A 17,972-nucleotide genomic window follows, 5' to 3' on the forward strand; every position below is an offset into this window, starting at 1 on the left:
GAAGCTATTTATTATTTTACCATTTACAAACTGCCTTTTACAGCAAAAATGTATATCAAGCTACATTTAGTTTCATAGAGACATTTGATACAATGAAATCTGCATGAATATTCATGGAGTTTATTGCTGTGACGACATAAATAAGCAAGGATTGAGTACAGTCTTCACAAAAGACCTCGATAGAAAATAAAGATCTAGAGTACCAGCCAATGGCAAATCACAAACACACAAATCTTTGTACCTTTCCCGCCCTTAGATTCAGCCATATAACATTCAGAAATAAAACAGCATTGATTATTCATGTTTTAGAGAAGATAAATACAATTATTTTACACACCATAATGATACACTTAAAGTCCAGTTAATATTTCAAGAAAAAAAAAAATTAAGAGGGGATGTGCAGTAGCTTAAAATCCATAGTGTAAGATTTCTGATCTGAGATAAGGTTTTGAATTGCATATTTGAAAGAAAAAACACTGACAGAAGGAACTGAGCGTAAACCAGGTCTCTACACCTCCATTAAACAACTGGCTTGCAGTGGAAGTCGGTGTTACCAGTGGTTGACCATACACTGATTACATTACTTGTCCACAGCGGCACTGCCCCCACTGTCATCTTGCTTTTTATATAGAGATAAAACCATGTAGTTCAATTGGACAATGAACAATTATAAACTTAAAGCTGCAGAATCACAGCACACTGCAGCAGGCTACATGACGAGAGTAAGGAGAGATGGCAAGACATCCAACCAGAAACACTCAAATTCAAAGAGGAGTGAATGTGGACCTAAAACTATATTATACAGTGTATAGTAAAAACTTAAATATTGTGCAAGGGACAGTTTTTTTCTTCTATTGCTTCCACATAAAGTGAATTGTCATCATCGTTCAGCAAGACGTGCAGCTGTGGAGAATAAGCAACTTTGTACGTCAGACAGTGTGAAATCCAGTAGCACATGTCTGAATTTTTTTATTCTATTTTTCTTGGGCAAAAGTTAAACTGCCATCAGACAGGTTTGACTGCTCCCTGAAAACAATCATTAAAAGTGACTTGCAAATCTACAAATATCGCCACTTAACTTTGTTCTGTGCAAATCCATTTTGTCCTAATGACGGCGCCATCCAACAGATGCTGTTGGGTCATGATCCTTTGTATTGTCTTTGGTTTAAGTATCATGGATTCATTGCTCTTCTATGGGTAGTTTGACAAATGCTATGGCAGCCAGTTCCTTGCAGAACTCCTCCAGAACTATCACACCTCTCAACAGAGTCATGTGATCCACCCTGACAGAGAGAACAGACCGATACATAAAGATATTTTATCATTAAAAAGAACAACAATAACAAAACAATAAAAAATATTTTGTCAGCCTAACACATTATGAATGCTTCTTAAAGGGGCAGTTCACCCAAAAATTGTCACCACTGACCCCTTTTGTCTTTCCATTTAAGGCTGGAATACACTACACAACTTTTGCCTAGATGTCTACCCCGATAGAGTCTAAGTTGCCCACGCTAGTTGCCGAAATCAGTCTGCAGATTTGAGTTGACAGATATCACAGAAAATCCTGTAGTGTATGACAAGCACAAACTAAATTTTTTAGCTTCAGACTCCAACCATTCGAAGGATATCAAACATGTTTAATATTTTGAGCTGATTTTTAAAACACATATCTTTTTCATTTGTCATGTGTTGAGGAGGTGCATGTTTCTGTGTGGGTGAATTGTGTTCACAATAACTTCTGGTAGTGTGTGATCTTCAGTCATTTAATGTATAATGCCGTTTTTTTTTTTTTTTTGTAACCATTTACAAAGTCTGTAAGTATAGCGTTTAAAATTTGTTCAGATTTTGAAAAGTCATGTAGCGACTTGCAGAGAATTCCAGTCTTAAACATATCAGCATTCAGTTTTTGAGGGGCATTATGGTGAGTCAACGATGACAAAACATTCATTTTTGGTGGAACTGTCCTTTTAACAGATGCAGTGACTCTCTTACACAGTCTCCTCCTCCAGTCCCATCAGCTGTCTCCTGATCATCATCAGTCTGTCTGTCACATTGTGGATGTGTTGGATCCTCTGCATTAACTCCCCTATCACCTACAGGAAAACACAAAGCTCATGTTTTACAGATAAATGAGGCAGTCAGGGCTGCTGTTCTGAAAGTCTGTAGCTGATACATCAGGCATCAAGCTTTCATTCACAGCAACATTACATGTGGGCAGCTTTTAACATGGTTCTCACCCTGACTAGAGTGGAGAAGAGGGATCGTGCTCCAGGGCTCAGGCTGATGTACGGGTCCAGCAGGTACTCATGCAGGTGAGGGTGAGGAAACACAGCTAATCTGGAAAGAACTGATGTCACCTGCAGATTTAGCTCATATGGCTGGCAGAGGGAAACAAATGAAGAATTACAGAAAATGTCATTCTTATTATTCATTCTTATTTAAGATACAAAAGTTATTCAAGATCAGCGAGTGATTTTCTCTTTGTCTTTTGTTATTTGATTAACATTAATAACACAGACACCAGCAGGTACAGTATATTAGGCTGCTGTCACTTGAAGACCGAATGCATGGGCCGAATACACTGAGACACGTGGTTTTCGGCCAACTGTTTACATTCACTTGAGACAAACGACTGTGTTTATGTGGATACTCCAAACAATGGGCATTTTGACATAATTGTTTGTGTATTTAATTATTTCCACGCAATAAGCCTCGAAAGAGAACTGAATTCAGGATCACCTACTGTCTGCGTTTCGGGTGTGTGTCAGTCAGCACGATTACGCATTGAGTTCTATTGTTCACAGTTATTGCACTTAATAACTCTTTAACATCATGCACGTCCCGCTTTTTGTCGACTACGAGGATGTATTTATACACCACGATATAAACAATACAGCATAATCTCTAACAATAGATAATTTATATCGCTGAGACAATATATATTGTCATACCACCCAGCCCTAGCCTGGGGAATGGGGCAGGCTGGCAAAGACACAAGCCTTTTTTGACTAAAAAAAACATCCAAGCCCTGCTAAATTTTGCAAAAACATAAGCACTGATCGTTTTTCAGAAATTTAACAGAACGTTTATCCAAAAAAGAGTGGGAATTGGGAAAATATTACCAAGTAAAGATGTGTCATATGGTTGTAATTTTTACATTTAACGTGCAAAAGTTCTGATATGATTTTTCTGTTTACTTTTTTACATCACAAAAAAACAAACAGCTGTTTTAACAGGGGTGTGTAGACTTTTTATATCCACTGTACACTGTGGATTATTACGCAAGTGACATATCAGTAGGATTTCAGTAAAATAAACATTCAGATTTTAGTTTTTCAAAGAAAGTTTTGTTTATTTCTTTTTACATAACTGGTATCAATCTCGGACATGTCTCAGACAAGTCCCCCTGTGGTGAAAATCAAGCTTTTAATGTTGTTTATCTGTCTATGTGGTGTTTTTAATATGCTTTAAGACAAACCATGTGCAAATTCATCAGTCAACACCATTGCCATGAGTATTTTTTCCTTAAAACTGCAGTGAACCAAAGACAGTCTCAAAAATGGGGTTTGAAATCGCTGGTGTTTCTGACGTCACAAACTATCTTGTAACCAATCAGGTCAACCTCTGATCGTCAACGAGTGGATCACTGAGCTGGCGTGAGTGAGTGGAGGCAGGGCTAATTTGCATATTCATAGAACCACGTATACTAAATGAGGCAAGGATGTAGAGTTACATTCAAGCTATTTTAAGGCATGCCAAAAAAAATGTCAAGGAAAAAAACTTTTAAATATGTAATTTTGGTGATCAAATATGAGTTTTAAGGGATAAGATTACGGACTACAGGGGGACTTTAAATAGTTTGCCAGGTCTACTTTAACCGTCTACAAACAGAAACACTCCAAATGTTTCTGTTTGTGAGCTTTGGTAAGAGGTGGCTGAAATGCAACTTTACGCATAACTGCCAGCCTGTATGGAGGTTTCTGAGACTCCATAGACACCAGAAGCTTCAAATATCTGTTTGCTGCTCAACAGTGGCTTTTTTTTTTTTTAAAGCTGTCCTTTTAAACAATTAAATTTTTTGACAGAAACTTTCCTTAAGCCTTTATCTGATCGAGTTCTCTTGTGCTGTAAATTACTCACAAATCTTATGATAGTTTGATCATATCCATTTAGTTTTCACACAATATTAGTTGTTTTCATGCCTTCTGCATAACATTGCACCATTTCATGCTTTTCATCTTCAGAAAGATCTTTCTTCCTCCCCATAATGCATGAGAACTGTGACTTGCTTAACAATGTGAAACAACTTCTTAAAGTAGGGTTTGCATTTACCCGAGTAGACCTGGCTGGCAAACTATTTAACAAACCTGCCTGAGACAGATACCAGTTATCTAAAAAGATATGGAGAAATAAAACAAACAAACAAACAAACACTTTCTTTGAAAAACTAAAATCTGAATGTTTATTGTACTGAAATCCTACTGATATGTCACTTGCATAATAATTTGGAACACAGTGTATATTGAAGTTGAGAGTGAGGGATCTTGCTGAGAATACTACTCTACCTGCTCTAGTATGCGTGCAATCCTGTCGAACAGGGTTTGTAGGAAGTGCCCTTCATAGAATTCTGTGGCTGGGTTGTTTTCAGTGGTTTTTGCAGAATCTGGCCAGTTCCAGTCATGTGAAAGAGCAGTACATTCATTTAACTATAGAGAGAGATAGAGAGAGAAAGAGAGAGCAAGAGAGAAGGACAGTTTCAGTGTGAGAGTATCTGAAAACCAACAAAAAACACAGTTGATAGTTACTTTACGTTCAACTTGACTGAGTAACATGGCAAAACTTGTAACACAAAATTTGGTTGAACTTTAATTTTGTTTTCAGTGTGCCAACTCACCAGTTTATGCGCATCATGAACGTATGTGTCATATCCTGCTCCCTGAACTAGATGGGATGTTTTTGCCTCTTGGGGCACTAAACACAAGAAGCTAAGAAAATTAAAAACAAGTTAGAAATTCAAACAATCAATCACATGTATAGACATCCAATATATCAACCAGTCCAATTAATTGTATAATATTTGACCCCTCTGAGATTATTGCCAGTGTCTAAAAAACAATATTTTTAATCAAAAATACAGTAAATATAAAAAAATACAGTAATATAGTAAAATATTATTAATTTAAAATGACCATTTTCTATTTTAATATATTTTAGGTTTACTGGATATAGATTTTATATTTTTATATTTTAATAGGAAGAACAGAATTTATTTGAAATATTTAAAAATATTTTGTAACATTATAAACATGTCATTGCCTAATAAAAATCTTTAAAAAAAAAAATCTTACTGACCCCAAACTTTTGAACAGTAGTGTGTTTGTGTGTGTATATACTGTATATCCTACACACTAAAGGGTTATGAAACTATTTTTATCTCAAGTAACACCAAATATGATGATCCCCTTCCTAAATAAAGACAGCTCGATATTTTGATGTATACAGATCCAGCTGTGTGAGAAAAATATTAAGCATGATATTATGAAAACATGTTTCCAAGTGATTTTTATATTGTCATTTTACTAATGCATTTATTATTGTTATTTACAATTAAACTAAAAATAATAATAAAATGCATTTTTTTGTGCCTTTATAGGTTTTGTTTGAAGATCTGCTTAACTTATGTTACAATACAGAAAACCAGACTGGGGACAAACTCTTTTTTTCACAGTACTGTAAGGGCAGTATGGTTATGATGCTCCTATAGCTTTTGTCCTTCAAAAATTCTGTTTTTATACAGAGCATGTGAGCGAAGCAGAGAGGTGTAATGCTCAGTTCATAATTCCGCTCTATGTCAGTGCGATCCGCTCACGGCCCAAGCGATTGCTCACTGGTAAAATGACGTTTGCTCAAATCCCGCTGCAACATGAATTTTCTCTGTACTACACGTCTTTCTGTTTGTAATGAATTTCTTTAATGTCTCAATTACAGTAGAGACAGTTATAATACGCCTATTTGTGGCTTTAAAGCAATATTATATAAGGTGGTATAAATAAACGTGACATGACTTGATAGTGCCGAATTGCAAACATATCCACATGGCTATGATCAGATGCTTTCTTTACTGCTGTTTATTTTTCTTGTATGTTTATTTTGTTATTGACAAAATAACAGGGAATATTTACATATTCATCTAAATGGCGCTCTCAGCAGCAAACCTGTAATCATTTCTTTGTTCTGCTGAACACAAAGGAAGATATTTTGAAGAATAGTTGATGGGCCCCACTGACTTCCATAGTATTTTTTTTCCATACTATGGAAGTCAATGGTGCCCCACAACTGTTTGGTTACAAACATCCTTGAAAATATCTTGCTTTGTGTTCAGCAGAACAAAGAAATGATTACAGGTTTGGAACAACTTTGGGTGAGTAAATGATGACAGAATTTTCATTTTTGGGTGAACTATCCCCTTTAAAACAATATTTGAACTCCATAATATTAGATCCATTGCTTATTTCACAGATTCTCAAAACAGCATATCACAAAGGGCATTCTGGGTTGAGCGAGCGGCCGTGAACGGACTGAGCGAGCGGAGCAGAATCTTCAGAAAGGCGCTCTCCACTCCGGAGGAAACATTACCGCTCCACTCACATGCTCTGTTTTTATATTACAAAGCAAAAACTTCACTGTCTTCTAATGGTACCTGTTGACGAGGTCAGCAACTTGTGTGTGCGCACTGGGATTACGTCTTTCTCTAGCACTGGGCAGAGACAGAAGAGGCTCCTGGCCACTGAACCCACTGTCTTCATACATGTCTGTGAAAAATGGATCCTCTTCCAGCTCCCTGAGAAAGAGAGTGAGTAATAAATGATGAGCCACTATGAGAAGTAAGAGAATCTGTGTTCAGTCTCTCTGCTCACTCAGACTCTTCCAGAACATCACTCTCGACTGCATGTCTCTCGTCCGCAGCCCCTGATCCGGACAGCCTGTAGCTGCGCTTCTCAAGATTACGCAGCACCAGATTGGTCAAGATGCTCCTGCTGGGCTTCTGTATAAGCTCCTCGAAGAGACGCAATGTTGTAATGCTGATCTAACAGGGCAAAAGACACGTTGTAACACTTAAAGTGATGCTCTCAAGAGTGAAGATGTATGAATCCTTTAATCTAGTTACCTCGTCTGAGATGTGGTTGCAGTGTTCAATAAGGCGGTAACGTAGAATGTGTGTATGTGTGTCCTGCTGCTGTTCACAATGTGTGTCATTGCCCAACAGAAACTGAACCAATTCCTCCAGCAGTGCAGGGGAACGTATGTGACGTACAGAACAGGACAGCAGAGCGGTGTGTACCAGGATCCCAACCTCGGACCTGGACACCCAGAGTTTAAAAAATCAGCACCACTATTCCTATCATCCTGCAAACTCACAATTCTCATGACAGCAGACAGCAACCTTTTAGGAGGTTTTGTGTTTTCTACTCACATCTGAAGCAGATGAGGCTGGATGACTCCTTTAAGCCACTGAAGGTGAATTGCTCTCGCCAGTTCAACACCAAGTACCTAAAGGTAAAAACTTATATAATTATGTGCAATACGTTTATAATCAACATGAGACCATTTCTATACCATAAAAAATATACTATTAAACCATTTATAGAAATGTAAAAAACAAACAAAAAAAAAAACTTAAAAATAGCCTTAAAGGACAACTCTGGTGAAAAATGAACCTAGGGGTAATTAACACATGGTTACCGAGTCGATCGTTCCCTGGGATGCGTTTTCATGAAAATCGAATGTAAAGAGTTTTATCTTTAAAAACAGATTAGCTCATAACGCTAGTATATGGGGCACAGAGTAAGTAAAAGTAAATCGCTAGTTAATACCACTAACAAGGCTCAAAATAGCCTCACACTAACACGGTAGCATAATGAGGGTCCTTACATGCAAACCGAAGCATTGAGAACTTTGTAAGTGTACAGACAGTTTAATAAGAAGATACTTTATAAAGACAGTACATTACACGTTTACAGACAGGATCCATCTTGGAAAACAGTCTCGACTAGTCGAGCCACGAACGGCGTGCTAAGTGAGCTGGTCGAAAAGGAATTACGTTTGTGAAATCTAACGTAGCACGGCGTTCGTGGCTCGACTAGTCGAGACTGTTTTCCAAGATGGATCCTGTCTGTAAACGCGTAATGTACTGTCTTTATAAAGTATCTTCTTATTAAACTGTCTGTACACTTACAAAGTTCTCAATGCTTCGGTTTGCATGTAAGGACCCTCATTATGCTACCGTGTTAGTGTGAGGCTATTTTGAGCATTGTTAGTGGTATTAATAAGCGATTTACTTTTACTTACTCTGTGCCCCATATACTAGCGTTATAAGCTAATCTGTTTTTTAGAGATAAAACTCTTTACATTCGATTTTCATGAAAACGCATCCCAGGGAACGATCGACTCAGTAACCATGTGTTAATTACCCCTAGGTTCATTTTTCACCGGAGTTGTCCTTTTAGAGTGTCATGAAAACCTGCATCGTGGGGAAAATACAAACAACACTTACTGTGCTGAGGAAACATACACTTATGGCACATGTGTCCAAATGCAAAGCTGAACAGGCAGAGGAGAACGAACATTGCCGAACTGGTCTTTCGTGACATTTTAATTCTCTGCTGAATAGCGATGTCATCTATAATACAGCGCAGTGATTGGGTTCAAATGAATAATGCAGAGAAATGCTCAGAAACTGCTGACGTACATTCGTACTGTCCAGCAACGGCAGCCAATTACCACTCTGAATTAATACATATACCTCTCACTTCTCACGACGTAGGTTCAACTTTGCTTTTTAAACCGGAATAATGAAATACCTAAAAAAAATAAAATAAAACAAAAACACTTTCCACTTAATAATAATTGAACGAGTGCTATTGTTGTTTTCAGTGATGTGCAACCTGTACATGTCTGTAAACATCTCAAAAAATGTGTTTTAGGTTTCCATGACCTTTTAAAACATCACAAAAAAAAGAAGAAGCAAAACTTGTTCTTGACCTGAGTGACCTGTTATGTGGACCAGACTTAATGCTAATAGTTAAAAGTCTAGATATTTGAAATGATCAACAAGAACATATTTATAGGCAGTGTTGGGGAGTAACTAGTTACATGCAATGGTGTTATGTAATATAATTACAAAATAAATGTAACTGTAATGTATATAATATTTTGATAGAAATTTTCATGTCGTAATTTTAGTAACAGTTTTTAAATTAAAATATTTTCATGATCACCATGATGGACACGCCCCACCCGGCCACCCCCAAGTACTCGTTTTTGAGACCTATCAGTAATCGAAATGAAAAATTGACAAAAATGCCCATCCCTAGACTTTTTTCATATATAAATAATAACCGTATAACGCAATAAACACGGTCATGTTATCTTGCTTTCAGAGTTGATGACAGACTTTGACTAAGGCATGTAAGAATGACCAAAACAACATTTCAGATGCTGTGCAATGAGATCAGTCCACTGGTTAGTCAGGTTATGTCAACCCATCGCACAGTCGGTCACATTACTTTTTTGATGCGCATCAAATGTGTTTATGTTTTCTTATCGGATTAAAATGTACAAAATTTATTAATTGAGTGCATACTTTTTTTGAGCATTTTTTATTTATTTATGCGTATCTTGCCATTTCCATCCATCATTTTTGATGCAATATCCCGAAATGCGCATACAAATAGGTGGATGGAAACATTGCTAATGATTTTATTCAGGACATATTTCATACTAATGCAGTTGTACAGATAAAATACACACAAGGTCAACACAAAATTAATGATTTTGTCAAACCCTTGGTGCTTCTTTGATGAGCTCATTGCAGTAGTCCAAAAAGCAGAAGAACCTGTGGACGTTCTCACTGCCAGGAAACGACGGGCCCTCCACTGTACTGTCCTGTGTGAACTGAGTCCTGCAAACCAACAACAGATCTTCAATAAATGTTTAGAATAAGAAGATAAGACACATATCCACAAATGAAGAGTAAACAATTCAGCACTTCATAACAGACACACACCTCCACTGTGCACTGGAGTAGCTGTGGATGTCTGCAGGGTCGAGTGATGAGGGTATGAGGCAGTAAAGTTCAGTCAGTCTCTGAGCGAGTAGGTGACACAGTGGAGTTCTCTCAGCCAGAAGATGTCCAGTGTCTTCCTGTGGTAAACTGACCAGCAGCAGCAAACTCTCCATGGATCTGAGCACAACATGACTTTTCTAAGAGAGAGGGAAAGGGAGTCTTAAAAACAATGATTCTGAATGTAAAGTTGACTGAGCTTTATGGCCCGTTCACACCAAGTTTGATCTAATAAATGGCACAAAAGTTTACAAATTAGATTTTACACAAAAAAAAGTTAAATTCATTGGCTTTAATGCACAACATATCAATGAACCATAAACTGTATTTTTACAAATATGTTGGAAACAATTGTACTGGTTATTTTCTATTGTTTTTTTCCCCCAAACCAAGGGGCAGCAAGGATCAGCTTTTAAAACAGTGTGACAAGACGGCGTAAATTATTATTGTTATTGAGGGTCTATATTATTATTTTTGAGGGTCTATTGAGTGTATTGCGACCAAATTTTTCATCATGTTGAATGCTTAATTTTATCTCAAAATTTAGTGACTCTACTATATATATGCAGTCCAAATGTTAAAAATTATGCTTTAAACTGTAAAAAAAGAAAGAAAAAAAAGCAATTTAGAACATAGTTTATGCTTAGCAAGTTTTTTTGTTTTGTTTTTGAATAAACCAAGGGACCACAATGCAATGGGGGGGGGTCCACATAAGATTTAACAAAGTATATTTTAGGCCTGTCAAAGTTAATATGATAATAATAATATGAGTTTAATTAAATAAGTTTACTGCTATTTCAAGGAGTGCGTTCTCGAGCCACCAGGCACTGTATTGTGCGAATGGGCGGCCAGAGCGCGTTAAGGGTTTTCCTGTTAGAACGGTGTCGTAGTGGCTCCTAAGTTAATAACTAATGATCTTCGCAACGGAAGTGAATCAATCAATCAAAACTAACTTTAGCTGGACAATAACTTTATTCTAGAGCTGCTGTAAAGCCTAAACAATCTGTTACGGTTATTTCCTATTATCACTGTAAAGCTGCTTTGAAACAATCCATATTGTTAAAAGCGCTATATAAACGAAGGTGACTTGACTTGACTTGCAATCGTTACCAAATTAATATTACAATTGTGAAATTATTTCATCCTATTTTTAAACTAAAAGCTTTTTAAACTAAACTTTTAGTTCTTCTAGAGTAGTTTTATGAAAAACTTGCATTATTAAGTGTTAAAAACACTTCTCCTAGAAATGTAAATATTTACTTATTTTTCAGTAAATGTATTCAGCTACACCATAAGGATGTAATTGTAATGCATTGTGCCTTTTTTAAATTAACTTTAAAACTTGGTGTGAATCAGCCTTGGGGTAACCTTCTCCCCAGTCATGCATTCTGTTTAGTTACACATCCAATCCGTCTTGTGTTTTTTTCATTATGAATCACCTCACTTTTCCCCAGGTGAATGAGTACAGGGATAATGCCTGTGGCTTCCTGAGGTGAGCTGGAGGAGGCAGAACTGGTAGAAGGAGACGGTGGAGAGGGAGCCCTCTCAGGACTGGAGCCCTTCTCCACAGCCTCATCAGAAGGAGAACTGGACCTCTTCTGAGAGTCTTTGGTAATCTTTGTGATAGAAATGTGGGTGTTTGTTATCACTTTTAAGATTCACAATCTAAATCAGATTCAATCTGAACAAGTCAACACAATAGTGTCAGAAGACATAATGAAGAAAGTACCTCAAGGATATAGTTGAGGACATAAGGGTCTTTTTTGACTCGAGTGCAAACAGCAAGGAGAAACTGAGACTCCTCTTTTTCCGTCTGAGAATCAGGGAGTCCACACAGATGGATCAGTTTCTATAACAGAGAGTGACAAGAGGGAATTAATTAGACATTATTTTCCACATCAGAGAGTGTAATGCAACCTAATTTCCATTGAAATATTGGTTGCTTCATTTCATAATAATTTCCAAAATGTGGTGAATGTATTGCTCTCCAAATGTTAAAAATCAACACACTGGCTTTAATGAAAAAAAATCATGGTGCTTAAATGTGTACAAAATTGAACAGTGAATAAAATCAAATTAAAATATTTTTTTAAATAAACAAAAATAAATAAATTCTAATCATTTTTCATTTCTTGATTGTTTTAATGTCCACTTAATGATATAAAAGCTAAAGGAATCTTCCACCTAAAAGATTCTGTCATTATTTACTTCCGCTACTGTTCAAAAGTTTGGAGTCAGTCATTTATAATGTTACGACAGATTTCTACTTCAAATAAATGCTGTTCTTTTGACAGCAATAATTTCTTTGTAAAAATATTTTTTTCAATATTGATAATACGAAATATTTCTTAATCATCCAATCAGCATATTAGAACGATCTTTTTCAATAATAATATTATTTATTATGATATGAACTTTTTTCACAATAGTTTTTTTCTTATGCTTGGTAAGCATTTCGAAACTTCTTTTGAAAACATTTAAAAACAGTTTGTATTTTTTTATATATTTTTTTGTACCTCATTGACCCAAACCCATATTTATATAAAAAAAATGTATAGGACAATGTTTTATAAAACTTCACGTGGTTCTTTTCAATACAATAACAGTTCCCTACTGACCATGTCTTACCTGTACGGGCCGATAGACATTGATTAAATGCAGCACAGGTTTCGTGATCTGGCTCAGGACTTTAGAGAAAAACAGCATCACTTGTTGACTCATGCCAGGAGGATACTGTACAAATAAAGCAATATTTCAGTTTATTTGCAGCTTTAAATATTTTTAATCTGTGTCTTGAGTCTGTGTCCTCATACCTGTGCTTTTCCCAGCGTGCAAAGTGTCTCTAGTATTTTGTGCTGGAGCAGGTACTCCATGCAGGGACCCGTTTCCTCTCCTTGCTGTTTCTCCTCATACACCAGGATGTCCAGCATCTGTCTGAGCCTCCAAGGGATGTCTGTGTGCTTCACCGGACGAGACTCATCTTTGTACAAGAGACAAACATGCAATTGAAACTTTCATTTAACTACTTTACCTTTCCTCTGATCTAAGACTGAAGCATGGCATAATTTACTGTTTAACACACTATATGTTATAAACACTCAAATACATGAGTAAGTTACTGTTTAACTTGAATTTACACTTATAGTTTTACCTGAAGTTTCAATGTAATAGTTGGTTATTGCTTTCCAGTGATCCACAAAAGAGTCCTGCAGGTTTATCGAAGGCTCCCTCTATAAGAATCAGAACAGGATCAACAGTATTTATTTTACAGCGATTACACTTTCATTAGTCATTCATTGTATATGATCATTTAACACTGAGTTCCTGTAAATGCATAATCCTTAAAACATAATAAAGTCTTGTGTAATAAGCAGAGGACAAGGTCAAATTCATAATTTTAATTTTACATACACTAGCATTCAAATGTTTGACAACAAGATTTTTTTTTTTCATGTTTCCAAAAGAAGTCTCTTATTCTAACGAAGGCTGAATTCATTTAATAAATAAAAATAATTTTGTGAAATAGTTACAATTTAAAATAACTTTTTTCTTTTTTAATACATTTTAAAATGTAATTTATTCCTGTGATGACAAAGTTGAATTTTCAGCATCCTTACTCCAGTCTTCGAAATCATTCCATTTGCTGCTCAGGAAACATTTTGTATTATCAATGTTAAAATCTGTTAAAATATTTTTGTGGAAACGTGATGGTAAAAAAAAAAAAAAAAAAAAAAAAGATTATTTGATAAATAGAAAGTTCAAAAGAACAGCATTTATTTGAAATATAAATATTTTGTAACATTATAAATGTCTTTACTGTCACTTTTGAACAATTTCAAAATTCCCAGACTTGTTAAAGTTATGCCACTTGGTTTGATATTTTGTTATAATGCCGATGTCAGTGCCTTTTAAGTGTGGCTTACGTCTTCAAATTATGCTATATATGTACTTATATATATATGCATGCATGCTGTCAACCTTTTTTAAGGTTCCGAGGACGTTTTTCTCCTGTCAGAAACTTGTCCAGACCCGCGCGTGCATATCTGCACCTTCCACGTAAACATATTTTAGACAAACTCAAAAGTGTATGGCGATCAAAGAAAAACTCACATAAATATCCACTTATATCCATGGACTTAATAAACAATAAAAGACAGCAAATCAACGCAATCTATTGATTAGTGTACAGTTCTCAACTTCTGTAGCACACAAGCTAAACTGAAGACAATGTATATATTAACTTAATATAAAACACTGAAAGGCGTGACAACACGTTGACAGTCTAACTTACCAAATTTTATACAGCATTTAATAACGTATATAACACTTTTATAAAGTTTTACAGTATCGCGTAACAGGTGTCTCGAGATTTGTTTTCTATATTAGCTCGGCTAAGCTAACAGGCTAGTTTAAAAATATTCAAAAGTCAATGTTTACTTACTGTTTCCAAAGCCTGCTGCAGAAAAGCCGTCACTTTATTAAACATGTCCATGGCTGGATCCCAGCAGATCTTATCAAATTCTACATTACGTTTTGGTCATTTTTATATCGTTATTTAGAGCTAGTGTAGTTTGTAAACATTGTTTATGTGGCTGCTTAGCTTGAGCTTTACGATCTGCCTCCAATGGCGAACACTGACCCCCACTGTCATGACTGTCACAGTATACAGTGTGACTGAAACTTTCACAAAAAACAGACTTGTTTGTTGTTGTTGGACAAGTCATTACTAAAAAAATATCAGTTTTAATTTTCAATTTATGTTGTATTTATCTCCATATTAGATATAATCAAAAAGTCCACTGCAGAAAATTGTATAAACACCACTGATATTTGAAAAGCTTAATCCAGGGGTCAACAAACACTGTCCTGGAGGGCCACTGTGTCCTGACTCCTGCCTTAATTCAAATTCCACAAGGGTTAAAAAAAAGAAGAAAAAAATCACAAATAAATAATACATATATTGAATGTGCACTTGTAGGCAAATACAAATGTAAAAATATATTATTTAAAAAAAAAAACTTTACTTGCAGATATAATATTACCGAAAGAAATTTAAAAGAGTAAACTTTCATGACTATGTTTCTCAATACACTTATGTACACTTTTAAAATGTGCACTTTGTTATAATTCTTTAAAATAAATTTTAAATTAAGTTTTAATAATCTTTTTTCATGCATTATATAAGTACAATTATTTTGACATGTTTACTAACATACTAAAGCTGCGAGTTGTTAAGTATAAGAAATAAGAATAAGAATAATTAGATTATAAGAAATTAGATTATATTTTAGTTTACATTAAGGCTTGTCAGTACATACAGCAACCATTATTTCAAAAACAATAAAAGATATAAAGATGTGTCAAATAAAAGTTTAACTAGTTGCATTTAATATGTTAAGACTATCTCTAGAAAATAATTTCACATTTTGTGTTTAATTAAATGGTCACCTGTTTTTAACTTGGATTTAATTTGGATTATTTCTTTCACAGAAAAAAAGGTCCTCACTGTTACATTAACCTTGAATGAAATCATCAGAACGCACAAGTGTCGCTTTTTTTTGCCACATTATGGCAACCATACATAATACAATGTCATACCATTTTACATCAAATTTACTCTACTGTATCTCGAGAAAACAAGCAGACAAAAAAGAAGATTCATAGACAAGGACAAGTGAAGAAATTATGCTTTATCCAGCATTGCTTTATTTATTGTACAAATACTATGCTCATTAGTGGTGTTTTTGTTCTCCACAGTTATCATTTGTACAACATTAGGCCATTCTATCATAAACAAGTTACCAAACTATACAGAAAAACCTTCCCTAAAGTGGGATCAATACCAGCAAAATCTCTTCAGCTGTAATGACAAATCAATGCTTCATAAAAACATGGATAAAAAACGTGGTTATGGTACATTATTAAAAAAGCTCAACACATAATACACTGCATGTGCACTGATATAAACTGTACAAATGTCGATAAATTACCACAGATTTGTGAGTCTTGTAAAAAATAAAAAATAAAGAGGTAATTACTCTTCAATAATCAATAATCATTTAGCTATAATCATATTGTGTTTGATCTTCACACTGACGATTCCTGATTTTGACCACGACAATGCCTTCCTGAAAACCGCAAACACAGTTTAGGTTGAGTTCAAGTGCAAGGTGATTTACATAAGGGTAAATATTGTGCTATGATGATAAACGTAAAATTCCACTTTATTTAAATGTGCCATTCTATACACATAGTTTTCAATAACTACCTGAAATGTTGGTGTCAAAGTTATCTTACATGTCTAAAGAAAAGTACATCAGCATCATCTCAACAAACATTTATTAGAAATGTAAAAATATTTTGTAGTTGCTCCCTATGATGTAGCCCTCTGAGTGTGGAGATGGAAGTTTATATATGAACAGAATCTGGCGCTAAAGAGTTTGTTTGATTTTGGTTATTTTCCTAACAGTACCAAGGACCCCCAAAAAATAACAAAGAACTTTAAAAATCCAAACCACTGCATGATCCACATGCTTGGAAAGAATATTATTTTCAGTGCAATAATATACTGACAATATGAGGGGAATGTTGGAGAGTCTTCTCTTGATGTCAACCTGAAGCTTTGGTTTCCCACTCCTACAAACACAAACAAAAAGAGGTCATAGCTTGAATTAGCTTTTGTTTTTTATTTTCAGTAATATTAATTTTAGTTACATTTTTAGTAATTTTGTTGTGTTGTTGTTTTGTCAGTGTTCTTAGTTTTTTTTGTGTGTGCTGTCAAATGGATGAATCGCGATAAATCTCATCTAACAAAAGTTTGTAAACATATAATATAGTACATACACACACACACACACACACACACACACACACACATATATATATATATATATATATATATACATATATATATATATATATATATATATATATATATATATATATATATATATATACATACACATATAATCGTGTAATGTATGACTCTTCTGTGGAACACAAAAGATATTTAGCTGAATGTTTTTGTCCATATAATGAAGGTCAAAAGTCATTCAAGTGAGAAGCTGGTGTTAGTTGTCAGTTCATCTACTGAGTCATCGGGAAATCCAATACAATCAACAAATCCATGTGGGAGGCTGTGCAGTGTGCTCATGCTGAATCGTACCTTCCTCTTCTGGAAGACCTTGCCATGCTCGATAAACAGGGCAGACGGAGCTTTCTTTAGGGTGCTTTTTGCTGAGGCAGTTCTCCTCAAGAGTGGGGTCAAAAAGCCCCCCTTTGAGAGAAATAGAAAAACAGAGGAAAGTGTTCAAGACATTTCCTTTTATAGGGTGAAATGGTCAAATATCCTAAATGACTCAAACAAGAGTCACAGCTGCTTCTAAAAACATTTAAAAGTCAGCAGAATCCTCCACTGAGGAACCACTCATCATTGTTTGATAAAGTAGGGTGTAATGGTCGGTTAAAACAGCTCTTATCTGTGCGTTATTCTCTGCTCCTCTGGGAGGAAGTGGCTCCCAATCCAACCCACTGTAATTAGTGAACTCACAACAGCAGCGACAACTGACAAACAGAGCACCAAACAAGACAAGCCACAAAAAAATTACATAAAAACACCTGAAAATGGCCCAAAATCAACCGTCGTCATTTTTGTCTCATGTATTTGATCTTGCAAATTCAAAATTAATTTCTTGCAAAGTGTTGCAGTTACACAATCCAAAGAACAGGTGGCAGTGTAGCACTTCAACTTCAGCAGTTCAGTCATCTAGCCAGACCCAATGCCACTTTAAAAGGCTCCTATCAGACCTTACAAATAATACTATGGTATTATCATGTTTTCTGGGCA

At 35.3% G+C, this 17,972-nt stretch overlaps 2 protein-coding genes across 9 annotated transcripts in view; both read right to left on the minus strand.

Annotated features, from left to right (window-relative positions):
* Window positions 1-98: 98 nt before the first annotated feature.
* Window positions 99-14,777, minus strand: fhip2b (FHF complex subunit HOOK interacting protein 2B). The gene is made up of 17 exons (XM_084086840.1): window positions 14,568-14,777; window positions 13,278-13,356; window positions 12,940-13,106; window positions 12,755-12,859; window positions 11,856-11,975; window positions 11,566-11,742; window positions 10,070-10,266; window positions 9,847-9,964; window positions 7,478-7,554; window positions 7,172-7,364; window positions 6,921-7,090; window positions 6,704-6,844; window positions 4,898-4,988; window positions 4,569-4,709; window positions 2,241-2,381; window positions 1,996-2,096; window positions 99-1,283 (listed from the first exon to the last, which is right to left on the minus strand). The coding sequence occupies exons 1-17, from the start codon at window positions 14,616-14,618 to the stop codon at window positions 1,181-1,183; spliced, it is 2,172 nt and encodes a 723-aa protein (XP_083942966.1). The 5' UTR covers window positions 14,619-14,777; the 3' UTR covers window positions 99-1,180.
* Window positions 14,778-15,798: 1,021 nt separating this feature from the next.
* LOC311065956 (actin filament-associated protein 1-like 2) overlaps window positions 15,799-17,972 on the minus strand; it is a 63,937-nt gene continuing 61,763 nt past the window's right edge. For 6 of the 8 annotated variants that reach the window (XM_084086846.1, XM_084086845.1, XM_084086847.1 and 3 more), the window contains 2 exons: window positions 17,292-17,402; window positions 15,799-16,762 (listed from right to left, as the gene is read on the minus strand). In XM_084086846.1, coding sequence (XP_083942972.1) covers window positions 16,736-16,762; window positions 17,292-17,402 — 138 coding nt within the window. In that variant the 3' untranslated portion in view covers window positions 15,799-16,735. The other 2 variants (XM_084086842.1, XM_084086844.1) reach the window with 2 other exon arrangements.

Source organism: Abramis brama, assembly GCF_963993115.1.
Source record: "Abramis brama genome assembly, chromosome: 16".
Lineage (NCBI taxonomy): Eukaryota > Metazoa > Chordata > Actinopteri > Cypriniformes > Leuciscidae > Abramis > Abramis brama.